Genomic DNA, 21,223 nt, shown 5'->3' on the forward strand with positions numbered 1-21,223 from the left:
CGACGCCCCGGAAGCGGACGCTGCGCCCGGGAAGCCGACGCTCCCGACCCGGAAGCGCTCGCGGCGGCCGGAGCGATGGCGGCGGCCGCGCGGCGGCTTGGGCTGCGCGCGGCGTGCGTGGGGCCCGGCTCCGCGGGGACGGAGGGTCGCGCGGGGTGGGCGCGGAGCGCCGCCGTCCGGTGCGCGCCGTCCCCGCCGGCCCTGGCCCGCGCCGCCTGGACGCGCGTCGCGGTCGCCCCGCGCCCGGGTGAGCAGGGACGCGGTGGGCCGCACCGGGCCTGCGGGGCTTCCGGGAGCTGGACGGTGCTCCAGGCAGCGCGGCCGGGCGGGCCGGGCGGGCCGGGCGGGGGCGGCCGGACAGCGCCTCGGGCCTCCGCGGTCGCCCGCTTGAAGGCTTACGGTCCCTTCCGTGCGCGTTGCGTCTTTACACTCACGGGCAGTGCAGGCGAAAAGCTGCTAGGACGGCACTGTGCACAGCTGCCCGGCTCCTGCCGTTTCTCCGTGTAGCACGAAGCCGGTAGCGCCTGGCCAAGCGTTTTGAATCGGTGTGTACCAGTGCAAGTTAGTGCGACAGGATACGTTTAGACGTGGCTGAACGGAGGCACGAGCGAGCTGGGTGCAGCGGCGCACACCTGTGCCCGGCCGGGCTTGTAAAGTCCAGGCCAGCCTCAGCGGCGTAGGGAAACTGCCTCAAAATAAAAAATAAAAGGGTTAGAGATGTAGCTCAGCGGCACAGCGCCCCAGGTTCAGTCCTTAGTACCGTAAAACCTGAGGTGGTTACATGGTCACAATTGGTGGCGGAACCAGCATGGAGCCCTAGACCACGTTTATTCTGCCAGCAAACATCCTCTGAGTGTGCTATGTGCAGGCACTGGATTAGGAGTTGGGAGTTGGACTGGACAAGGGCCACTACTTGGCTCCTTATAGCAGGTTGTTCCTGTGCTGCATCTCCTGGCGGTACTGGGGGGTCTTCTTGAGGAATTGGCTGCTCCAGTTCTGTTTGTTTTAGGGCTTCTGACCCTATGCCAGTGTTGTAAAACTCCCTCCAGGGGTGGCCTGGGCGCCGAGCAGGTGTGGCAGTTCTGTGGCAGAAGCACCTGCCACAAAAGCAGAAGACAACTCCTTTCTCCAGTGGTTTCTGCTTCTCATTCCTGCGACTGCTTTTGGCCTGGGCACTTGGCAGGTAAAGACTGGCATGCAGTTAGGATGGCCCTGAGCCCTTGACCCTGCTGCCTTCTGCTTGGCTTATGCTCTCTTTCTGTAGGTCCAGCGTCGGAAATGGAAGCTGAAACTGATTGCAGAGTTAGAGTCTAGAGTTACGGCTGAGCCTGTCCCGCTGCCAGCAGAGTGAGTGTGGCAGCCCATCTGGGGATCTCACTGAGGTCAGTGTCAGTCACTCCCAGACCTCAGACAGGAGCCCTCAAGATCAGGTGTCCTGGGGCTGGGCTGGGGCTCAGTGGTAGAGCACTTGCCTGGCATGTGTGAGGCACTGGGTTCGATTCTCAGTATCACATGGAAATAAAAATATAAAGGTCTATCAACAACTAAAAGAAAGAAAAAAACAGATCAGTTGTCCTACTGTGCTTGCTGTTGACAAGACTATCCCTGTGAAGCTGTCTGAGGCCACCAGACAGAAAAGTCTTACTTTTGGTGCTGCATTTCATCTTTTTAGGTCCTTAGGGATTCCCCACAGTGCTGACAGCCCCCTTTAGCAATGATTCCTAGCTGGTGGGTGAAGGCAGATAATGTAGGCCTCAACATGAGGATGATATTTTGAAACGTACCTAAATAATTCTACTGCCCTTTACCTATCATTTGAAAACACTAACCTGGAGGGATGGATACATTCAGTGAAGTTGAATTCGAGGTAGACCCAGTATGCTGTATTTCGCTTGCAGATGGTATTGGACCTGCATGTGAAATATTCCTACAGGAGTTCACACTTTCAGCTTCTCTTGAAAATTCTTACTCTGGTGGCACAGATTCACATTCCCACATGGCACCAAAGAGCTGGCTGGAGCTGAGGACCAGACCCCACAGAGGGCATGGACCCAGCAGTCCCCACTGACTCTGCCCTGTACCTTTCTGTTGTCTGGCCCTGATGGGCTTGGTAGTTCGCAACCCACTTCAGAGGATTTATTTTTCTGTCAAAACTTGGGTGGCCATAGCTCTTCTCCCCTCTTCCTGTAGCCCAATGGAACTGAAAAATCTGGAGTATAGGCCGGTGAAGGTCAGGGGGCACTTTGACCACTCCAGGGAGCTGTACATGATGCCCCGGACCATGGTGGATCCTGCCCGGGAAGCCCGGGAAGCTGGTCGGATCTCCTCCTCAACCGAGAGTGGAGCCTATGTAGTCACCCCCTTCCACTGCACTGACCTGGGGTGAGTAGGCCACGTGGGGTGCTGACTGGTCTGGTGGGTGCAGTCCAAGCATACCAGTTTTCATCACCATCCCCTTCCCAGCTTCCACCCTAGATAAGACCCTGTGAAATCCAAGATACTCCGAGTGTCAATTCCCTGCTACGTTTGAAATCCCTGCCATGACCTTAAGCAATTCACTTTGTTACTGAGTAGGTTCTATAAGTTAAGCTCTGAAGGGGAAGGAGAGGTTGCCAAGGTGGGCTCTGAGAATGGAGCAGCAGCCAACACTGGTGTGGCATGAGGACAGTACAACAGGAGGGGCAGGCAGAGATTTGGTTGAAATCCCCCAAATGCTCCGAGGGAGCTGATGGAAGGTTCCCCAGGGGCTGTTTGGTCCAACACTTAACAAATGGGAAAAACTTACAGGAGTGCACTTGAAGATACCTGGGGCTTATTTAGTTTCATGTTCCTGGTCTGGGGTGGCACCCAAAAGCTGCATGACAGGGCTGCTCCTGTGGCCACCCTAGTTAGGAGAGGACTATAGGGGGAGAGGTGGGTCACTTATGACACTGCTGGGGTGGAGCACAAGGAAGGTAAACAGAGAGCCAGCAGTGTACCAGGAACCTGGAAATCGGGCTGGTGGGAGACCTGCCCATCAAGAAAGGCGCAGGGGCTGCTGGAGTGCAACTGTGGTAGGGCACACTGGCCCAGCGTGCAGTCGTCAACTGGAGCTCCAGTGCTACGGAAAGAACCTCCAAAGACACACAAGATCCCTTCCAGAGCTGTGCTGTAGAGCCTGTGTGACCAAGTGATGATCCTATGCAAAAACCTTTCTGTGCCTTAAAGTCTTTTTATTACCCTAGAGTCACTATTCTTGTAAACAGAGGGTTTGTCCCCAAGAAGAAAGTGAATCCGGAAACTCGGCAGAAAGGACAGGTAAGGGGTGTGGGTCTGCTGAGTCATCATTTCCCCGTTGCACGGTCCTGTGAGGACCAACCTCACGTCTTCCCTTTTAGGTTGAGGGAGAAGTCGACCTAGTTGGGATGGTGAGACTTACAGAAACCAGGAAGCCCTTTGTTCCTGAGAATAATCCAGAAAGGAACCACTGGCATTACCGGGACCTGGAGGCCATGGCTAGGATCACAGGCGCAGACCCTGTTTTCATTGATGCCGACTTCCGTATGTTGAGGACCCTCTCCTGAACAGGCAGTTCCACCTTCTCTTGGCTCAGTTCTAGGGTGTGTGTTGGGGGTGGGGGATGAGCCACCAAGAAACACCTTGAAGAAAGGAGGCACTTGCGGGGTAGTGGTGTTATGGGTAAAGAACCAACTTGAAGCTGGCTGTGCCAAGACAGCTAGACAACCCACTGTCTGCAGAGAGCACAGTCCCCGGAGGACCCATCGGAGGGCAGACCAGAGTCACTCTGCGGAATGAGCACATGCAGTACATCGTTACCTGGTCAGTTGCACTATCCCTGGCCCCCCTCCCCCTTGGTGTACTTCACAGCCTAACAACTTCATTTTCTTTCAAACTAAGGTATGGTCTGTGCGCAGCTACATCGTACCTGTGGTTTAAGAAATTCTTGCACCGGACACCTGGCATGTGAAATCAGTAATCCCTGAATAATCAGAAGGTCCCTGCATAGATGCCATTTCAAGACGCTGACTTTACTGGATCGTGTATTATCAGTATGAATAAAAGCTTTGCAGACACATTTATCACTACCTTCATAAGGCAACGTGACTGGTCAATCACAAAATCCTGACCCGGTTTCCTAGATTTTACTGATATATATAGCTTTTTCATGCAAGTTACACAATGTTTCTAAAGCTCCCACACTGTGGGGCATGTACTTGGTACTGCCCCAGACAAGTTTACTGCCTTTAGTCAAAGACACTGGATGAAGGACAATTTATTATTTTTATGTACAGAAACCCAACTGTGTACGTTCATCCCAGTTTCGTGGCGAGTTCTTTAGCCTTTGCTTTTTCTAGCTTGGCGATTCGAGCCACAGATTTTGGACCCAGGACGTTGCCTCCCCAGTGGCGACGGATCTGAAATGACAGTAGAGGCAGTCAGCTCAGCCTGCTATCTCCCAGGTCCCAAGGGTCAACAAGTGGGGCGGTTTGCTTTGGTTGTTCCAAATAGACAATGGCTTGAGTGCTGAGAGCCAGCCAGTCCCTTAAAAGCTTCGTCCCAGACTAGTATTTGTGTAGCTTCTTACCTCATCATATCTGTCATTGTAGTTGGTTCTGATAGCTTCCACCAGCTTAGCCAGAGCTCCTTTGTCTTCCCTGGAGAAGGAAAAGGGAGAAGAGGTGGGCTTTTAGTCTGTGACCTTTTAGAAAACTTCACTTTTAGTTCCAAATAAGCCTTTTTACCTCAGATGTAATATAACCACATGATTCGTTCAGGTGAAGAAATTCTTAACCATCACAGGCAAAAGATTAACTGTGTTAGTCTTAAAATATCTTAAGGGAGCAAATGGACTGGGTGGAGGCTGGGGCTACACACTTACGAGTTAACCTGTGTGAAAGCAACCGTGGTGCACGTCTTCCTGTGAACCAGACGTCCCAGCCTGGCCTTCCCCTTGATGATGCAGTAAGGGACTCCCATCTTGCGACACAAGGCAGGCAGGAAGACAACCAGCTGGAAGAGAGCACTGGCTGGAAGGTGTGTTCTGACCAAGGCAGTTCCTTAAGAGCTAGGTTAGCAGCCACTGCTCAGAGTTAAAAAGTTCCCGTGTATGCACTTCTGATCTGATTCAGCAAGATGCTCACATCACTGCGAAAGCCACGCGTGAGCAGGACCACTTGTCAGGGCCGTTTTCAAATTAGGGTGGCTGCCCTTGTCACCTACTTTGGTCTTACTCATCATTAAGCCCGTTCTACCCTGGGTTCTGTGATCAATGCTTCAAAACAGGCCAAACCTACCTCGATGGGATCCACGTCATGTGCAATCACCACCAGCTGAGCCTTCTTGTTCTCTACCAAGGTGGTGACAGTATTGACTCCTAGGAAACAAAACCACTATGTGAGCAGTTGGGTGCTGCTCTGGTCACAGAAAGCAGCTGTGACTAGCTGTGACTCAGTGTTAAAAAGCTCGGATTCCAACCCTCACAGGGATTTCAGGTAAAACTCATGCATCATTGCACAGCCCACTTCACTTTTTGCCCCCTCTACAGAAAGGCCCATTCACCTGCTCGAAGGACTGGTGGTCTCTTTGTGGGGACATCCCCTTTGCCAGCAGCCTTCTTCTCAGCCCGGGCCAACAGCCTCTGCTTCTTCTCCTGCTTCGTCTCTGGTCTGTACTTGTGGGCCAGCTTGAGCAGCTGGGTGGCTGGGAAAGCATTCTTCAGTTAGGATCAGCTAAAATAAATACCATTTTAATGGCGGTGCCACAACAACTAAGCACAAAAACTCTATAAAGCCACGCATGCCACCTTTTCAGTTTGACCAACAACTCGTGTTCTGATATGACCGCTGGTGCGTCCCAGAGCCCCACCTGTTTGGCGGTCCAAGGCCTGGGTGAACTGGTTAATCGCAGGAGGCACTTTGAGCCGCTTATAGAGAATAGCCCTCTGGCGCTGCAGCCGGATGTAGCGGGGCCACTTTACAAAGCGAGTAAGGTCCCTTTTGGGCTGGATGTCCTGTCCTGGGAAGTAAAGGGTCACACTGTCAGTAAGGCTCCAAGTCGCTGTCAGGTTTTCGTTTGGGGTCAAAGGGTGGCGGTGCATCAGCGATCTTGGTGGTTTAAAATGTCGTCACCATCTCTCAGATAGCAAATATTCTTTCACATCACCTGCACGCAAACCCCTCAGGCCAGGACAAACGACCCTTCCCGCCCCTAACAAGATGCCAGCGCCCGCCTCGGGGGGAGCCGCCCCGGCCCTGCGCCGGCGCGCTGCGGATCGGCCCGCTTCCGGGGGCGGCGGGCCGAACCCACCCCGGGGCCGCCTGCGCGCCCGGCCTGCTCACCGATGCCGAAGTTCTTCGGCCTCTTCTCGAACAGCGGGTTCACCACCTTCTTGGCTTCCTGCTTCTTGACCACGGCGGGGGCCGGAGCCACCTTCTTCCCCTTGGCCTTCTTTCCTTTCGGCTGCGCAGAGAAAGAATCAGTTAGCCGGCGCCGATCTGGCGGCCCCGGGCACCCGCACGGTCGGGCTGCTCCGCAGTGCGGCTGAGAGGCGGAGTCGGAGACAGCAACCGTGGCCGGCCCAAGCCGCGGCCCACCCGAGCCCCGCACTGCGGGGCGGCGCTCCCCGCTGGCTCAGCTCCTCCGTGTCGTGCCCAGCAGGGCTCCGCTAGCGCAGGGCGGAGCCGGGGACGCGCGCAGCCGTATCCGGAGGCGGATGACGGCGGATAAAACTTGGGCCGGGATGCGGTGTCACAAGCCGCACTAGGACTCACCATCTTGGGCAGCTGGAGGAGAAAGAAAGGATGAGGAATTGTGGGTAATAAGTAAGCGGCCTCGGATATCGCGAGAGCCGGCGCCCGCGCGGGATTTCGAATTTAAAGCGACAGGCCTACCGTCGGGGGCGGAGCCTAGAGCTGCGCTTGCGCGGCTGGTGGCCCTCAGGTGCTGGAGGTTGGGCTGCTGCGCCTGTGATCGCAGGCGGACTTTCCTGCAGGTTGCCCAGTGGCTGCGCTCCTTCGCGGCCCGCGGGCCAGGCCCGAGTCCGCGGAGTGCACACGAGCTTGCCCGGAGCTTCGAGCCAGGCCTCGCAGGCCTTTTTCGGCGGACGCCCGTGGTGAGGGCGGGGTGCGGCGGCCGGAAGAGGGGCGCAGGGTCAGAGGGACCCGGGCGGGGGCCTGACCGGGCAGGGGCGCAGAAGTCGAGCCCCGGACGGCGTCGTCTGCGCGGCCCAGAGCCAGGCGGTGGGCTCCTCGGGAGCCGGGCGCGCTCGTGCGTGGAGAGGGGTGCGCCCGCCTTGGGAGGGGTGCGTTACGGCCGGACTCAGCAGCCTGTTCTGCTGGGCGAAGGTGGCAAAGCTTGGCTCGCCCGTACCCAGTTCTGTACTCTCTGGTGCCAGGCTCCCCCTGCGCTGCCCGAAGCCCGCCATGGCCCAGCAGAGAGCCCTGCCCCAGAGCAAGGAGACGCTGCTGCAGTCTTACAACAAGCGGCTCAAGGATGACGTCAAGTCCATCATGGACAACTTCACCGAGATCATCAAGACCGCCAAGGTGGGGATGCTGCCTGGCCTCCAGAGAGCGAGGGAGGGCCGTGACTGAGCCGCCCTGCTTAATGGTCTTTGACCAGCATCCGTGTCTGTGGGGCCTGCACTCTGTGACCGGGTGGGGATGCAGCGGGAACAGGTTCTCGTCCCCGAGAGGAAGAGGTTTTGGGCCTGGGGGCGGGGGTTGTGCCATGCTGTAGTAGCAAACATGTCAACAGATAAATAAATAAGCCAAATACTTACAAGCCTTGGTGGAGTAGGAGGGAATTTTTGGCCTACTTGCTGTGGTTCTAAGGCCAGCGCTTTCTAGTCACGTGGGTTCGATGGAGACTGCCTCTGTGGTGTGGGTCCTTAAGATGAATTTATCTGTGTAAAGCAGTTACCACAAGGCCTGGCACAAAGCAAGTGATCCAAACCCTGTAGCTGTTGCTAGTGAGTGTGAACAGGAGAGAGGCAGAGGGGCAAGGAGCTGGGGGACCTCTCCAGGCAGGCAAAGCACTCAGTGTCTTGGTCAGGGTCAGGCAAAGGCGAGTCCACCGACCACCACAGTGACACCATATGGAGTCGGATCTTTCCAGACCTCTGCAAACTTGGCTGGCTAGGCCAGTAATAGTAATGATGAGAGCTGGTGTTTATTTAGCACTGTGTCAGGCCATGCTGAGGGCTTTTTATGCTGTCCTGTTCAATCTTTGTAAGAACTCTGTGCGGCAGAGGCCATTGTCCTTTCTGCATTCAGAGGAGGAAGCTGACATCCAGAGGTCTCAGCAGTTTGTCCAGAGTCACCTGGCTATTAACAGCAGAGCCAGGATTGTGTCTCAGAAGGTCTGGCTCTTACTGTTGAGGGCACCCTGACACCCAAGCCCCGCCCTGTTCCTCACAAGGCCTGTCAGATGCCCTGCCCAGGTTGACAGCCAGGACCTTAGAGCCAGAAATGCTGGGCTGGTCTTCTGGCTCCTTTATTTCTGAGACAGCTGGAGCTCAGTGAGGTCTATCCCAGCCTCAAGATGTCCTGTCTGTAAGCCAGGAACAGCAGTGAGGCTCCTGTGAGGTTTCGTCAGCCAGTGGTGCTTATGTGATGCCAGGCACCCAGAAGATGGCCACTTAAAAACATTCTTCATCCTTTATTCTGTAGTTCAATAGTTTATTTAGTGCCATCAAATGACACCTAATTTCTGCCAAACGTGGTTCTACATCCCAAAAAAGTTCTGGCCAAGGCTGGGCATAGTGGCGCATGCCTGTAATCCCAGATATTCAGGAGGCTGAGGTAGGAGGATTGCAAGTTTGAGGCCAACCTGGACAACTTAGTGGGACTCTGTCTCAAAACAAAAAGTAAAAGGGGTGGGGACATAGCTCAGTGATAGTTCGATCCCCATTACAGCGGTGATGGGGAGAAAGACTTGGCCAAGTTAGTTAAGACGCATCCCTGCACCTGGCAGTCAGTGGGATTGTGTCCTTTTGTCCTGGTGCCTTTTGTCTTCCATAGAAAAGAACAAGGGGGTTCAGCTGAATCTGGGGAGCAGAGCACCAGTACCAAGTTGGTAGAAGGCAGGATATACTGTAGCAATGTGGGTTGCGGGGCATCTGGCTGGTTCCTGTGGCTGAGCCCGGTCAGGCCAGCAGTGGGGACTCCATGACTGGCCAGCTGAGCTGATTCTTTTTTGTTTGCCCCCAGATCGAGGATGAGACACAGGTGTCTCGGGCTACTCAGGGTGAACAGGACAATTACGAGATGCACGTCCGGGCTGCTAACATTGTGAGTTACATTGAGGGCTGTGACTGGGACTCCAAAGGGTCACGGGTTTGTGGTTGGAGTACAGGTCTTCTGCCCCTCTTCCTACCAGCAACCGAAGAAAAAGCAGGGGGTGCTCAGTTTCATCTGTTGGCAGCTTTTGAGAATGGGGTTGGGGGTAAATCACTTCTCAGGAGATTGTCCCCAACAGAGGCACTGGGAAGAGGCCAGGTGGGTAGCCTACTTAGTCCATCCTGTGACCGTCATGGCCAGCAACAGGGAGACGCTGCTGATGTGAAAGTTGTTGGAGAGCCAGAGTGAAAAGGCAAATTACTGAATGAACCCACTCTCTGTGCAGTGTGGTCCCTCCTGAAGTTGCAGGAAAACCCAGCAAGCCAGAATTTTGCAGGTGTGCCCATGGATGAAAGTGTGGGAGAAGGACCCCTGGAATCCTGCCCAGCCAGCGCTGTGGGAGCGTGGGCAGGAGGCAGACAGGGTGTAGTCTTCCCTGTGGAGTTTGAGTTGGATAAGCAGATGGCTTGTGCCTCACTGGTCAGATTGGAGATGGGCCTGTAGGGGTGGAAACCAGAGGACCAGAGGCTGGAGGGAGGGCTTGGGGGACAAGCTTACCTCGTGCTGATCGAGGCGGGTGCTGGGGCCCTAGCGTACTCACTTCAGCCCCGCAGTTGGGTCTGTCCTCCCTGTCTTGCAAATAAGGAAGCTGAGTCTCCTGGGGAGGCATTACTGGTCCAGAGTCAACCACCAGGTCCTGTTCCCTCATCCTGCAGGTACGGGCTGGAGAGTCCCTGATGAAGCTGGTGTCTGACCTCAAGCAGTTCCTGATCCTCAACGACTTCCCGTCAGTGAATGAGGCCATTGACCAGCGCACCCAGCAGCTGCGTGCCCTGCAGGAAGAGTGTGACCGCAAGCTGGTCACCTTGAGGGACGAGGTCTCCATCGACCTGTACGAGCTGGAGGAGGAGTACTATTCGTCCAGGTACAAATAGGGCTGGACTCCGTGCAGGACAGAGCCTGCCTACTTGGGCCTGGCCCCACCTGGAAGGTCTTTGTGTTTTGACAAACCCTGCCTGGTCCTGGCTCTGCTGCCTGTGCTCCAGAGCGGAGTCCGTGGCCAGCATGTTTGATCAACAGGCAGTCCAGCCACCTGCCAGGGCCCTGGTCTCCCTCAGTGCAGTGCGGTGAGAACCACGCGACGTCTGGTGCCGGGAGGCTCAGTCTGGAGGACGGTGTCCCGGGGCTGGAGCAGAGCCCTTCTGGGCACTGTTGTCTGAGCCTAGCAGCTTTTGGTTCTTGAGTTCATCTGTAGACACATCAGCCAAACCTGGGCTGGCCCCTCAGAGTCCCCCAGGCCCACACCCATGTCCAGAATGCCATCACTCACCCCAGGATGTCGCTGCAGATGAATGTTGCTGAACCCCGTGGTGTGGAGGTGGGGCGGCCCCGGCAGGAAGGAGCCCAGCAGAATGCCTTGGCAGCCAGCCCCAGTGCTCGGGTGCCTGGTGTCTGGTCTGCTCAGTCTTAATTCACAGAGCTGGAGACTCTTGCATGGCAGGTCTCAGCATAGGGCCACTAGAATCCTGACACCTGAGACTGAATGAGCCTGAGGGGCCCCACAGAAATCAAGAGTTCAGTGTGATGTACTGGGGGGAAGCTGAGGCTGGACATGGGGGAGCCTTACACCTCTACCCCGTTAGCTTGGAAAGTCAAGATTTAGTCCAGCAGTCACAAAGTCCTAGCTACCTTGTGCCCTCTTCCTAGGCAAATCCCCTCCCTGCCTGCATAAGGATTTAAAATGTTCTGGCATAGTGATGCACTCCTGTAATCCCATAACTTGGGAGGCGGAGGCAGGAGGATTGAAAGTTTGAGGTCAGTGCTGGCAATTTAGTGAGACTGTCTCAAAAAGGGCTGGGGATATTGCTCAGTGGTAGAGCACCCCTGGGTTCCACCCCCATTACCATGAAAAAATAATAATAAAAAATAAAATGCTCCTTTCTGCCCCATGGAGGCCATGCTAGGGAGCCACATGGTCTGGGGGGCCAGTCTGTGTCCTTCCCACAGGCACCCTGTCCTCTCCAGCCAGCCCTCCCATCCCACGTCCCTTGTGGTGAAGCTGTGGCCTTTGCCTGGGGGTTCACTTCAGCTACTAGGGCTCCACCACGCCAGGGCCGTTGGATTTTGTCCTCACCTCCAGTCTGTGCCTAGTGACCCTCTGGCCGCTCTGCCCTCCCACTGCGCGGGTTGCTCCTGCCTACACCTGTCTGCTCATTGCTTGCTTTCTAGCTCTGCTTCCTTCTCCACTCCTGGGGATGCCACTCTGTGCCCTGGGTGGTTCTGAGCCTGAATGCTGAGGGCAGATGCGGGCGGCTGGAGCCGCCGTGTGCATGTTAGACAGCTGTGGGAACAGCCCTGTTGAGTGGTCCCTTCCAGGACTGACAGTCACACTCCCTGCCTCAAGTGTTCCCTGTGAGGTGGGGAACCAGAGTCCAGTGAGTCGAGGCTGGAACAGTGGTGTTTTCCTGCTTAGGTAAACTCTAGGCAGGGACTGACCCCCAAATAAGGCAGGGTCTCTGCTGTCAGGAGCTCCTTGTAGTCTGATGCCCTCCCTAGCCAGGGAGGGCACGGGCGGCCAGACTGGGAGCACGACTGCAGGGCTACAAGGGGCCCGTGAGGAGTGCACAGGAAGTTGGAGGGCCTGCCGAGCCTCTCAGGATGCAAGGGTGGTCCCCGTGGCCCCTCTCTCAGCCAAGCCTGCTTACAGAGGGACAGCCACAGATAGAAGGGAAGGCAAGTCAGGGTGGTGGTCATGTTTTCTTAACTCTGCTTCTATCTTGCTTCCCCCTCCCCTGGCTTTCCTCTTGCCTGCTCCTGTCCCTCCCTGGGGTTTCTGGTGGTGGAAAAGCTCAAGCCTTTGCGAAGCTAATGACCTGCCTCTATGCGAAGCTTACTGGAGGCTGGACCTCGACACAGACTCCGCTGATGGCCTCTCAGCCCCTCTGCTGGCGTCCCCGGAGCCCAGTGCTGGCCCTCTGCAGGCTGCAGCCCCTGCGCACTCGCACACTGGTGGCTCTGGCCCCACAGAGCATGCCTGAGTCTCCCAGGGTCATTCTTCCCAGGCCCCTGATTTATCAGGAACAAAGCCAAGGGTTTGCTTCTCTCAGCTCCTGCTCCCCATTGAGTACTCTAGGACCCACTGTGGACTTCTTGAGAGCCTAGCCAGGCCTAGGTCAGTGCCCGGGACAGTTGGGAAAGGTCGTTCAGGGTGGTCCATCATCCTGTGTAGCCACGACCTTCCTGACTGACCAGGTTGGAGAAAGTGTGTCCTGTTGAGGACCTGGACTGTGGGGGTAGCGATGATGGCTGATATCAGGAAGACACCCTGAGAATATTATTTAAAATTGGGAGGGGCGATGTAATTTCAGCAACTCAGGAGCCTGAAGCAGGAGGATTGCAAGTTCAAAGCCAGCCTGGGCAAAAAAAAAGACCAGGGATGTAGCTCAGCTTAGTGGTAAAGCACCCCTGGGTCAAATCCCCAGTACCAAACAAAACAAATAAACAAACAAAAAAGGGAGGGGTCAGTGGATAGCCTTAGCCAAGCCCTTAAGCCTTGGCTCCTGTGCAGAGATGACCTGCTTCCTGCATCTTGCCCTGAGCACCAGTGTGCCTGCCGCAGACTGACTGCCTTCTGGAGGCTGTGTGACAGGGTGGCCCACTCACAAGGCAGCCTGCGGGACTTCTTCCTGAATTCTGCTGTCATGTCCATTTTGCTACTTTTGTAATGAAACAAATTAAAATACTACCCTTTTGTGTTGGCTCCTCTTTTTCTCACCTCTGGTCAGTTCAGGACTGCCCTTGGATTCCAGCAGCTTCTGCACAACAACTCCTTGCCCTGCTCTGATGGCTTTGGGCTCCAGCCTCCAGGGTGCTCCCAGTAGGTCCTCCACGTTTGGTGAATGAATGAGAAAACTGCTATTGCACATCACATGGCTCTGGCATGGGTACTCGGGTGTCACTGCCACTGAGGCAGTGCTGTTAACGTGCACTTCGGAGGGAATGAAGACACAGGCTTGGAGGGGGCCTACAGCCAGAGCTGGGAAGTGAAGAGGCAGAAACAGTTTGAACCCTGGAGGAGCCAGACCCAGTACTCTCCGTACCAGGCTTACCTTTGACATGCAGGAACCACAATGCTAAGGTGGCAAGGCAGCCATGGTGGTGGTAAACCGAAGACAGGACTATGCCCAGTGGCTCTCCACCTGCCTTAACTCCTTCCCATAAGGAAGATGGCAGCCCAGGATCCAGCCTTGGGGAACTGCAAAATGCCAGCTGGCCTGTCACCAGGGAGCCCCAGACCTCAGGAGCAGACAGGTGGGAGGAGGCGGGCAGAACTGGCTCTGGCCCTGGCTTCTCGGGTGCTCAGAACTGCCCCCCCAGGGTGCTTTCCATGGATAGGATGTGGGATGGTCTCCTGCAGTATTGTGTGGGGAAAGCTTGTGCACGGCCACTAAGGAAAAAGTTCACAACACGGGGAAGCATGAGTGTTGGGAGGAAGTCTGGAAGGAACTGGCCATGAAGGTCTTGGAAACCTAAAAAGTCCTTCCAATCATGGATTCAATTTTCTGCTTCGATTCTCTTTCCTATTCAAAAGTGAAGATTTCTTCTGTCCTTGGGCCCCTTGGCGGCGCTCCACGGAGCGAGGGCCTCCACATTCAGCTGTCCCTCGGCGTGGTCTCCCCGACTTCCGCAAAGCTATGCGTGTTGGGGTCTCCCGGCCGCCACGTGGCTCAACCCGCACGACGCGGGGTCCCAGCGCTGGGCGAGCTGGGCGGGAGTTCCTCCTGCGCGACCCGGAGGCGGCCGCCCCGCCCCTTCCGGCGCGGCCAGGCCTGGCCAGTCGAGCGCGCGGGCTCAGGGCTCGGCGCTCGGCTGGCGGCGCCTGGCGCGCGGCTGGACGGAGGCGGGGCCGCCGGGACCGGCGAGGTCGCCTGGGTAGCCGCGTCGGGCCACGCGGGCGCCGCCATGGCCTCCCTTCGCGCCAAGGACGCCTACCTGCAGGACCTGGCCCGGAAGATCTGCGCCCCGCACGGCCCCGAGCCTCCGCGGCGCGGGCGGGGTAGGCGGGCGGGCGGCGGGGCTCGGAGGACCGGGGCGTGGGCGCGCCGGCTCGGGTCCGGGCGTGGGCGCGGGTGTCGGCCCTGGAGAAGGGGCAGGTTGCAGACCCGGCGCGCCGCGCTCGGCGGGACCGCGGCGGGCCTGTCCCCCCAGCCCCTCTGGGGAAGGTCGGGAGCTCTTTCCAGGGTCCACCTGGGGGCCGTCCAGTCCAGGGGAGGGTGCGCTGGGCTCAGGGCCGCGGCGCGCAGGGAGCCCTCACGTGGACCAGAGGCCGAAGGGCCGGGCGAAGTGTAAGCTGCCTTACCTCCGAGCACCGGCCTGAAGCCTGGCCCCGGCGTGGAGGGTGCACCCCTTGCCCTCAGCAAGCCCCCCGTCCTGGCCCAGGAGGACCCCCGCCAGCTGCTGGGGCTGGCCGGGCATCTCCAGCTCCCCACCTGGGGTCGAAGGAAGGAGGAAGCGGCTCCTTTCCTGAGACAGGAGTGCAGTCACCCTGGCCAGAGACTTCCCAGGCTGGAGATGGGCCCGACCCCACGCTCAGTCACAGGATTTTGTTAGGAGCGGGGCCAGCCTTGCTGCTGGACGTGTGTGTGTGTAGGTCTCCCTAGCTCAGGTGAGGAGGCGGTGCACATCATAGTCCTCAGAACAGAACTGCCGGGTCCAGCGTGTGACTGTGTGCTAGATTTTGGGGTGTGTCTGGTCTGTTTTCAGAGCTGTGGTTCTGCGGATGAGTGTTGTTGACTCCTCTGCCCTGATTTCCTTTGTGCATCCTTGTGGGATCAAAACCTTTGTGAGACCTTGTTTCATGGGACACAGAGATTGGTACAGCAGGTCTTTGTCATTTTGTATCTCAGCTAGCAAAATTCAAGGCTCAGAAACTTCTGGACCCCCCAGAAAGAAAAGGAAGAAAACACAAAAGAAATTCCGAGAACAGGAACAGAAAGCTCCAGAACACAAGGCCAAGACCCTTGGAGAGAAGTTTCCAGTGGCTCCTGGAACCAAGAAGCCAGCAGTGGCCAAAGGGGAGGGGGCTTCCATCTCCACAGGGGCCCCTGCAGGTAAGGGGCTCCAGGGCACTGGGGTGGCGCTTACATGCAAATGTGGTCCCCTCTGCTTTTAAGAAGAGGCACCTTTAGGTACCGTGTATGTCAGAGCTTCCCAGAGAGTGAAGGTCACAGGAGTGCAGCAGGTGGGTGGCCTATGGGAGGAGTATGGTGATCTAGGCCATGTGTGCCAAGACCACGAAGGACAAAGCCACAACCCCCTCGGCACCTGGAGCAGTGACATGAACGGGAAGCGTTTTCTTCGTAGCACAGTGACTTACGAGACAGTCGGTGACCATCAGTTTCACGAGGCTGTAGGAACCAATCCACATTGAAGAGGGGTGGAGTGGATTTAGTGGATTGGCCTGCAGATCTGTAAGTGGCCATGAGGGGTAGGAAAGGCAGTGAGTACTGGCTGAGGCTTAGGTCCTGGGGCCTGGGGAAGGAGAGGAGATGCTAAAGGGGGCCTCCTTTCAGCCCTCTCTCTCTCCCTGCAGATGGCCAGGCTGTAGCACCTGACTCTGTCTTTGCTCTGGATGTCCTGCGCCAGCGGCTGCATGAAAAGATCCAGCAGGCCCGTGGCCAGGTAGGTGGGAAGACCTCTGGAGCACCCATCAGCATGTTTGTGGAGTGGTTTCCCCACCCAGCTCTGTGCTTCCAGGTGGGGGAGTGGCTCTTAGAAGGGAGTGGTGGGTCTGCCCTGGGAAGCAGGTGTGCTTCCCTGTTCCCTGGGGAACCTCAGTCCCAGGGCCTCTGGCCTTTTGCTCATTCCTCTCTCCCATGGGTCTGGGAAGCCCAGCCGCCTCCTCTGGGAAGCTGCCTTTGCTGACACCACAATGGCTGGTGTGGCTCAGCTGGTGTCACCCTGAGATGAGGCGACTGCCCAGCATACAGACTGGCCAGCCTCCATCTTTGTGCTGAATGGTGCCATTTATCCTCTTACCTGGCCACACATCGTTCTCCTCCACGGGCCTCTGCTGTGTGGGGGCAGCGCTCCAGCTTCTCACCCTCCTGGTTCAAGACCTCTGGCCCTTCCCTGGTTCTAAGAGCCCTGGGCCCTCATTCCTGCAGTGTGGGTCTGGGTAGTCTGGGGCAGAGCACTCTTGCCGGCTGTGGAGCAGAAAGGCCATGGGGAGAGGGCTGAGTGCAGAGCTGCAGTGCCCAGGACAGGCCTAGCCTCGCAGAACCTGGCCAAGTTTGCAGTTGTGGAGTGCCGGGTCCCAGAGTGTGAGACTGTACAGTGGGCCTGGGAGCTGGAAGCCACTGCTCTGTCCCTCCCTCTGGAGCCACTGGCATTCTGGGCAGTGGTCCGAGGCTGTGTCTTGCACAAGGATCTCCTTGTGTACCTTCTAGCCCTAAATCTATCAGCCCTGTGCCAGGCGGGGACCCTGAGGCTGGGAGGACTCTGAGCAAACCCTATTTTCCCCAAGGGTGGCACCAAGGAGCTTTCTGCTGCCACTCTGGAGAAGAGGCAACGGAGAAAGCAGGAGCGGGAGCGGAAGAAGAGGAAGCGGAGGGAGCTGCGGGCAAAGGAGAAGGCAGCAGCACAGGCCATGGAGTCGGAGGAGGCAGCTGTGGCGCCCCCAGAGGCGGCCCACGCCGAGCTGCAGGAGCCAGCCCTGATCTTCAGTAAGGTGGGCGGAGCAGGCTGGGCCCTGGCCTGTCCCCTGGCTGGCTCTGTGGCCGCAGCTCCCTCTGGTGAGGACAGTGTGATCTCCCTGCTCCTGAGGCCGGGGTGCCCATTCACCCTTGCTCACTGACCTGCTGCTTCTCCTAAGGTGGAGGTCAGTGAGGAGGAGCCGGCCAGCAAGGCCCAGCGGCGGAAGGAGAAGCGGCAGAAGGTGAAGGGGAACCTGACCCCACTGACGGGCAGGAACTACCGCCAGCTGCTGGAGCGCCTGCAGGCGCGGCAGGGCCGACTGGAGGAGCTGCGGGAGCAGGACGCAGGGAAGGCCCGAGAGCTGGAGGCCAAGATGAGGTGGACCAACCTGCTGTACAAGGCGGAGGGCGTCAGGATCCGCGACGATGAGCGGCTGCTGCAGGAGGCCCTGAAGCGCAAGGAGAAGCGCCGGGCACAGCGGCAGCGCCAGTGGGAGAAGCGCTCTGCCCAGGTGGTGGAGAAAATGCAGCAGCGGCAGGACAGGCGGCGGCAGAACCTGCGCAGGAAGAAGGTGGCCAGGGCCGAGCGGCGCCTGCAGAAGGCCCGCAGGAAGGGCCGCGTGCTGCCCCAGGACCTGGAGCGGGCTGGCCTCGCCTGAGCAGTTGTCGCACACCTCCAGCCACGTGCGTGCTGCACCTCGGTCCCTGGCCCGTCTCTGCAGTGCACCTTCCCCACCCTGGTGGCTATCTCTGTGAGACTCAGGGTTCCCAGGTGGTGTGTGGGCAGCAGACACCGCCCTAGCCTCCCAGAGCTCGGGTCTCTGAGGAGAATGTGGTTTCCTGTTGTCCCTAAGCAGGGCCACAGCCTTTAGACCTGGGGAGGGGTGAGCCCGACTTCGTCCCTGTGTCCTCTCGTGGGGTGGGAGAAGCTGTCTGAATCCTGCAAGTCAGGGAGGAGGCCCGGGGTGCCTGGAGGTGAGAGTGGTGGGGAGGTTCTCCTGCAGCCCCTCCTGCCTCTCCTGGGCTCCCAGGGGTCCTGGACAGGAAGAAGAGGGCCTTGGCCAACTGCCTGATTAGTTCAGAACTCCTCAGGAAGGGATGCATGCCCAAGGGGTGACTGGCTCCCATAACTGGGAGCCAGGCACGGCTCTTACGGGCAGGAAGGCCGGGCCTCTTGGCACTGCCTGGCTCTTTCCTGTGCTCATCTCACCCTCCCCGCCCTCCTCAGTAGTCCTAGGATAATGTCTTCCCAGCTCAAAACCCAAAGAGGGGAAGGGAGCTGCTCCTTTCCAGGCCCATGGGGTGTGACTCAGGCTGAGTAGTCACCTCCGAGCGCTTGTTGACTCGAGGGCCATGCAGTGGCCGTTGTGCCTCCACACCTGAAGTCAGGGCAGAGGGTTCACTGGGTGGTGGGGTGGGAAGTGGGGACAGGGACTGCAGGTGAGTCTAGATGAAGATGGGTGAGCACAGCTGGCGTTTCCTGGAGTGTCTTGGGGGAGGGTCCCCCACTGCCTGAACAGCTCTTCAGAAGTGAGCTGCTGGTGCTGGGGCATGGTGGCCCACACTGGTCATCTCGGTGCCAGGAGATGGGCAGGAGCTGGAGGATCAAAGCTTGGAGGCCACCCTAGCAACTCAGCAAGACCTGCCTCTGAACAAATGAAACAGCGAGAAGAGAAGCCGGGCAGCAGTCCAATCCCTTGCACTAGACGGTGGGGTGGGGCTCAAAGGCTCTTCAGGATAGGCAGAGCGCCATGCACAGTGACAAGGCCAGGAGTGGGGTCTGTGGGCCTAGAGCCGCTGGGTTGGCGTCCTTGTGAAGGCGTGGGCTGGGGGTGCAGCAGTGGGTAACCCCCATCACTCCTGGCATTTGCTTGGCCACCGCACTCAGGCCCTGCTCTTCTGGCTGGATGGCTCTATCCAGAGACTGCTCAGTGAGAGTCACTGGGTCCTGGGGCTCTGCTTCCAGCAGTGTGTACTGATCTGGCACTCTGCCCCATCCTGCTTGCTGCTCGTGGTCATCACAGGTGGTACCCCAGTAAACCTCTTGCATCCCTGACTTGGCTTCTGTGTCTGTTTTCTAGTGGGACACAGCTGCCAGCAGATGCCACGTGAGGCTTTTGTTTTTCAGCACCAGGGATTGAACCCAGAGGTGCTTACCCACTAAGCCACATTCCCAGCCCTTTTTGTTTTTATTTTGAGACAGGGTCTCACTAAGTTTCTTAGGGCTTCACTAAATTCCAGAGGCTGGATCTGAACTTGTAATTTTCCTGCCTCAGCCTCCCAAGTCACTGGGAGCCCAGTCACTGAGCCCAGCCCAAGTGAGATTTAAACACCCCACACTGCTGGGTACAGAGGTGGCACCGCAGAACTTAAGAATGGGTCTTTGCAGCCTGTCATCCTTGGCCAGGGAAGGAAGACATTCCTGTGGGGCAAGACAACGTGACTGCTGGTTTTTCAACAGCAGCACATGGCCAAACCATTTACCCATTTTTTGCTATCAGTCTGTCCCAGCTAAGGGCTCACGAGGGTGGAGATGAAACTCCCTCCGACAGTTCCAGTGTGTTTCTTCTGGGACCTGGCCTGTGCCCCCCTTGCCTCTCCAGGCTTGCCTGCACCCTCCCTGCCACACCTTGCTGCCCTCTGCTGACCCAGCCCAGGCCCCCAGCCACCACACCTTGCTTCTGCAGTATTTCCTGTGCTCCTGCAGACGTCTTGCTGCTCTGCATGGTTTCTTTATATCTTCCAGTGCCTAGTGGGGAGAGGGTGGTGGGCCAAGGTTAGGGTGTCTCCTAGTTCTGAGCATCCCAGGCCTTCACTCACCACACCATCCCTTTTCCCTGGCAGTGCCAGCTCCACCCCTTCCTCCCTACGGCCTTTCCCTAGCTCCCACACTGCATTGAGGCCTACGCCCTTGGTGGTTGCTGTGGGCTCCCCAGGCCTCTGTGACACCTGCCCAACCCTGGGGCATCCTGCACAGTTGGCTTGTGTCTTAGAATATGGAGTGTTACTGGAACATTCAAGGATCAGTGAAGCCAACAGATGAGGGATGACTATCACAGAAAATGGTTTGCTGCTCAGCTCCAAAGAAGAGTGGCAGGAGGCAGAGAGAAAGGGGACTGTGGGCACTGGCCTCTTGTGTCAACAGGAAGAAGTGAGCAGGCTTAGGACTGGCTAACCTGAAATATTTCAGTGTGCTCTGGGGCATTGGGGCTGTCCCCAGGTGTCTGGTACAGGGCCAGTGGCAGATACTGGAGACAAGTTTCCTTCTGCCTGCTGGGTTCACTGAGGGCATATTTCAGGGGTCTGTTGATAAGTCATTTTCCAGGTGTACACACAGATTTGAAACTGACCTGACACGCTCCTATCAGCACATGGAAGTTGAGCCTTTAAAATTTTAGGTTTGAATGTTTGTTTCACTCAAGTACATTGGGTGTAGGCTGAAAGCTAGGGATCCCATCTCTTTCACAAACAATGGCGAGTCACAGGAGCCTCATCCACTCCATCCCTTGCCTCCTGATTGAGCATTCCCTGCTGGTCATCCTTTCTGTGCATTTGCCCTAATGTCGCCCTGGAATCCCACTGGTCTGACTTGCTGGCAGTAGCCAGCCAAGCCCACACTGAGTGAGATGCAGCTTTGTGAGGAGTTGATTCCACCTAATTCCTTGTCCTTCAATGTGGTTTTGGTAGGCATGGTGGCATATCCCAGTGGCTCTGGAGGCTGAGGCAGGAAGATTGCAAGTTTGAGACCAACCTCAGCAACTTAACAAGACTCTAAGCAACTTAGCTAAATGCTGTCTCAAAATAAAACATACAAAGGACTGGGGAAGGAGATCCAAGATGGCAGTTGAGTTCCTGGTGGCTCTGTGGTGTAAAACCAAGCCGCAGATAGGCAAGTTCTCTGCAAGGTGGGTGAACAAAAGGCAGGGGGACTTTACTGGAACCTAAAATGGCATTCAAGCAGACCAGGGACACAGGAGGTTGGACATGATCAGGAACAAATCCCCAGCAGCACAGCCACTGCCATGGCGGGGTCAGAAGCTCCAGCCGGAGGGGTTCCTCCATGAGCAGAGTAGAGGGATAGTGCAGTGGTGCCTCCTGCTCATCCAAAGATCTTAACTGAGCTTCTCTAGGACCCCCACCATAATCGTTCTTCAACCATCAGCAAGAATTTCTGCAAAAGGGTTCTAATGT

General features: G+C 57.1%; 4 protein-coding genes across 6 annotated transcripts; 3 read left to right on the forward strand and 1 right to left on the reverse strand.

The window, feature by feature from the left end:
• Positions 1-36: 36 nt before the first annotated feature.
• Positions 37-4,421, forward strand: SURF1 (SURF1 cytochrome c oxidase assembly factor; the record flags this gene model as incomplete). Of its 2 annotated transcripts, none has more annotated exons than XM_079113461.1 (8): positions 37-247; positions 1,050-1,183; positions 1,265-1,347; positions 2,191-2,382; positions 3,225-3,297; positions 3,378-3,540; positions 3,716-3,819; positions 3,898-4,089. In XM_079113461.1, the coding sequence occupies 7 exons, from the start codon at positions 76-78 to the stop codon at positions 3,793-3,795; spliced, it is 897 nt and encodes a 298-aa protein (XP_078969587.1). In that variant the 3' UTR covers positions 3,796-3,819; positions 3,898-4,089. The 2 variants fall into 2 exon arrangements, with proteins under 2 accessions (XP_078969587.1, XP_078969588.1); XM_079113462.1 differs by having other exon boundaries at positions 76-247; positions 3,738-3,819; positions 3,898-4,421.
• Positions 4,128-7,423, reverse strand: RPL7A (ribosomal protein L7a; the record flags this gene model as incomplete). Its single annotated transcript, XM_079113493.1, has 10 exons — positions 4,128-4,415; positions 4,586-4,655; positions 4,880-5,010; positions 5,295-5,374; positions 5,560-5,700; positions 5,866-6,015; positions 6,339-6,625; positions 6,771-6,782; positions 6,891-7,090; positions 7,310-7,423. 10 exons carry the CDS (start codon positions 7,421-7,423, stop codon positions 4,311-4,313), a joined length of 1,290 nt encoding a protein of 429 aa, XP_078969619.1. The 3' UTR covers positions 4,128-4,310.
• Positions 6,903-13,083, forward strand: MED22 (mediator complex subunit 22). Of its 2 annotated transcripts, none has more exons than XM_079113466.1 (5): positions 6,903-7,122; positions 7,394-7,544; positions 9,210-9,290; positions 10,055-10,263; positions 12,187-13,083. In XM_079113466.1, exons 2-5 carry the CDS (start codon positions 7,422-7,424, stop codon positions 12,374-12,376), a joined length of 603 nt encoding a protein of 200 aa, XP_078969592.1. In that variant the 5' UTR covers positions 6,903-7,122; positions 7,394-7,421; the 3' UTR covers positions 12,377-13,083. The 2 variants fall into 2 exon arrangements, with proteins under 2 accessions (XP_078969592.1, XP_078969591.1); XM_079113465.1 differs by having other exon boundaries at positions 6,904-7,111.
• Positions 13,084-14,271: 1,188 nt separating this feature from the next.
• On the forward strand, positions 14,272-19,086 carry SURF6 (surfeit 6). Its single transcript, XM_079113460.1, has 5 exons — positions 14,272-14,394; positions 15,245-15,448; positions 15,931-16,019; positions 16,864-17,067; positions 17,212-19,086. The coding sequence occupies exons 1-5, from the start codon at positions 14,301-14,303 to the stop codon at positions 17,689-17,691; spliced, it is 1,071 nt and encodes a 356-aa protein (XP_078969586.1). The 5' UTR covers positions 14,272-14,300; the 3' UTR covers positions 17,692-19,086.
• Positions 19,087-21,223: the final 2,137 nt, after the last annotated feature.

Source organism: Sciurus vulgaris (genome assembly GCF_902686455.1).
Source record: "Sciurus vulgaris genome assembly, chromosome: 15".
NCBI classification, from domain to species: Eukaryota; Metazoa; Chordata; class Mammalia; order Rodentia; family Sciuridae; genus Sciurus; species Sciurus vulgaris.

Excerpts from the sequence above, each read along its gene's own strand:
- MED22 (XM_079113466.1), top strand. The coding sequence starts at position 7,422 with ATGGCCCAGCAGAGAGCCCTGCCCCAGAGCAAGGAGACGCTGCTGCAG. Across the intron at positions 9,291-10,054 it reads ACGTCCGGGCTGCTAACATT|GTACGGGCTGGAGAGTCCCT; the intron begins GTGAGTTACATT and ends CTCATCCTGCAG. Across the intron at positions 10,264-12,186 it reads GAGGAGTACTATTCGTCCAG|CTCAAGCCTTTGCGAAGCTA; the intron begins GTACAAATAGGG and ends GTGGTGGAAAAG.
- SURF6 (XM_079113460.1), top strand. The coding sequence starts at position 14,301 with ATGGCCTCCCTTCGCGCCAAGGACGCCTACCTGCAGGACCTGGCCCGG. Across the intron at positions 14,395-15,244 it reads GCCTCCGCGGCGCGGGCGGG|CTAGCAAAATTCAAGGCTCA; the intron begins GTAGGCGGGCGG and ends TTTGTATCTCAG. Across the intron at positions 16,020-16,863 it reads TCCAGCAGGCCCGTGGCCAG|GGTGGCACCAAGGAGCTTTC; the intron begins GTAGGTGGGAAG and ends ATTTTCCCCAAG.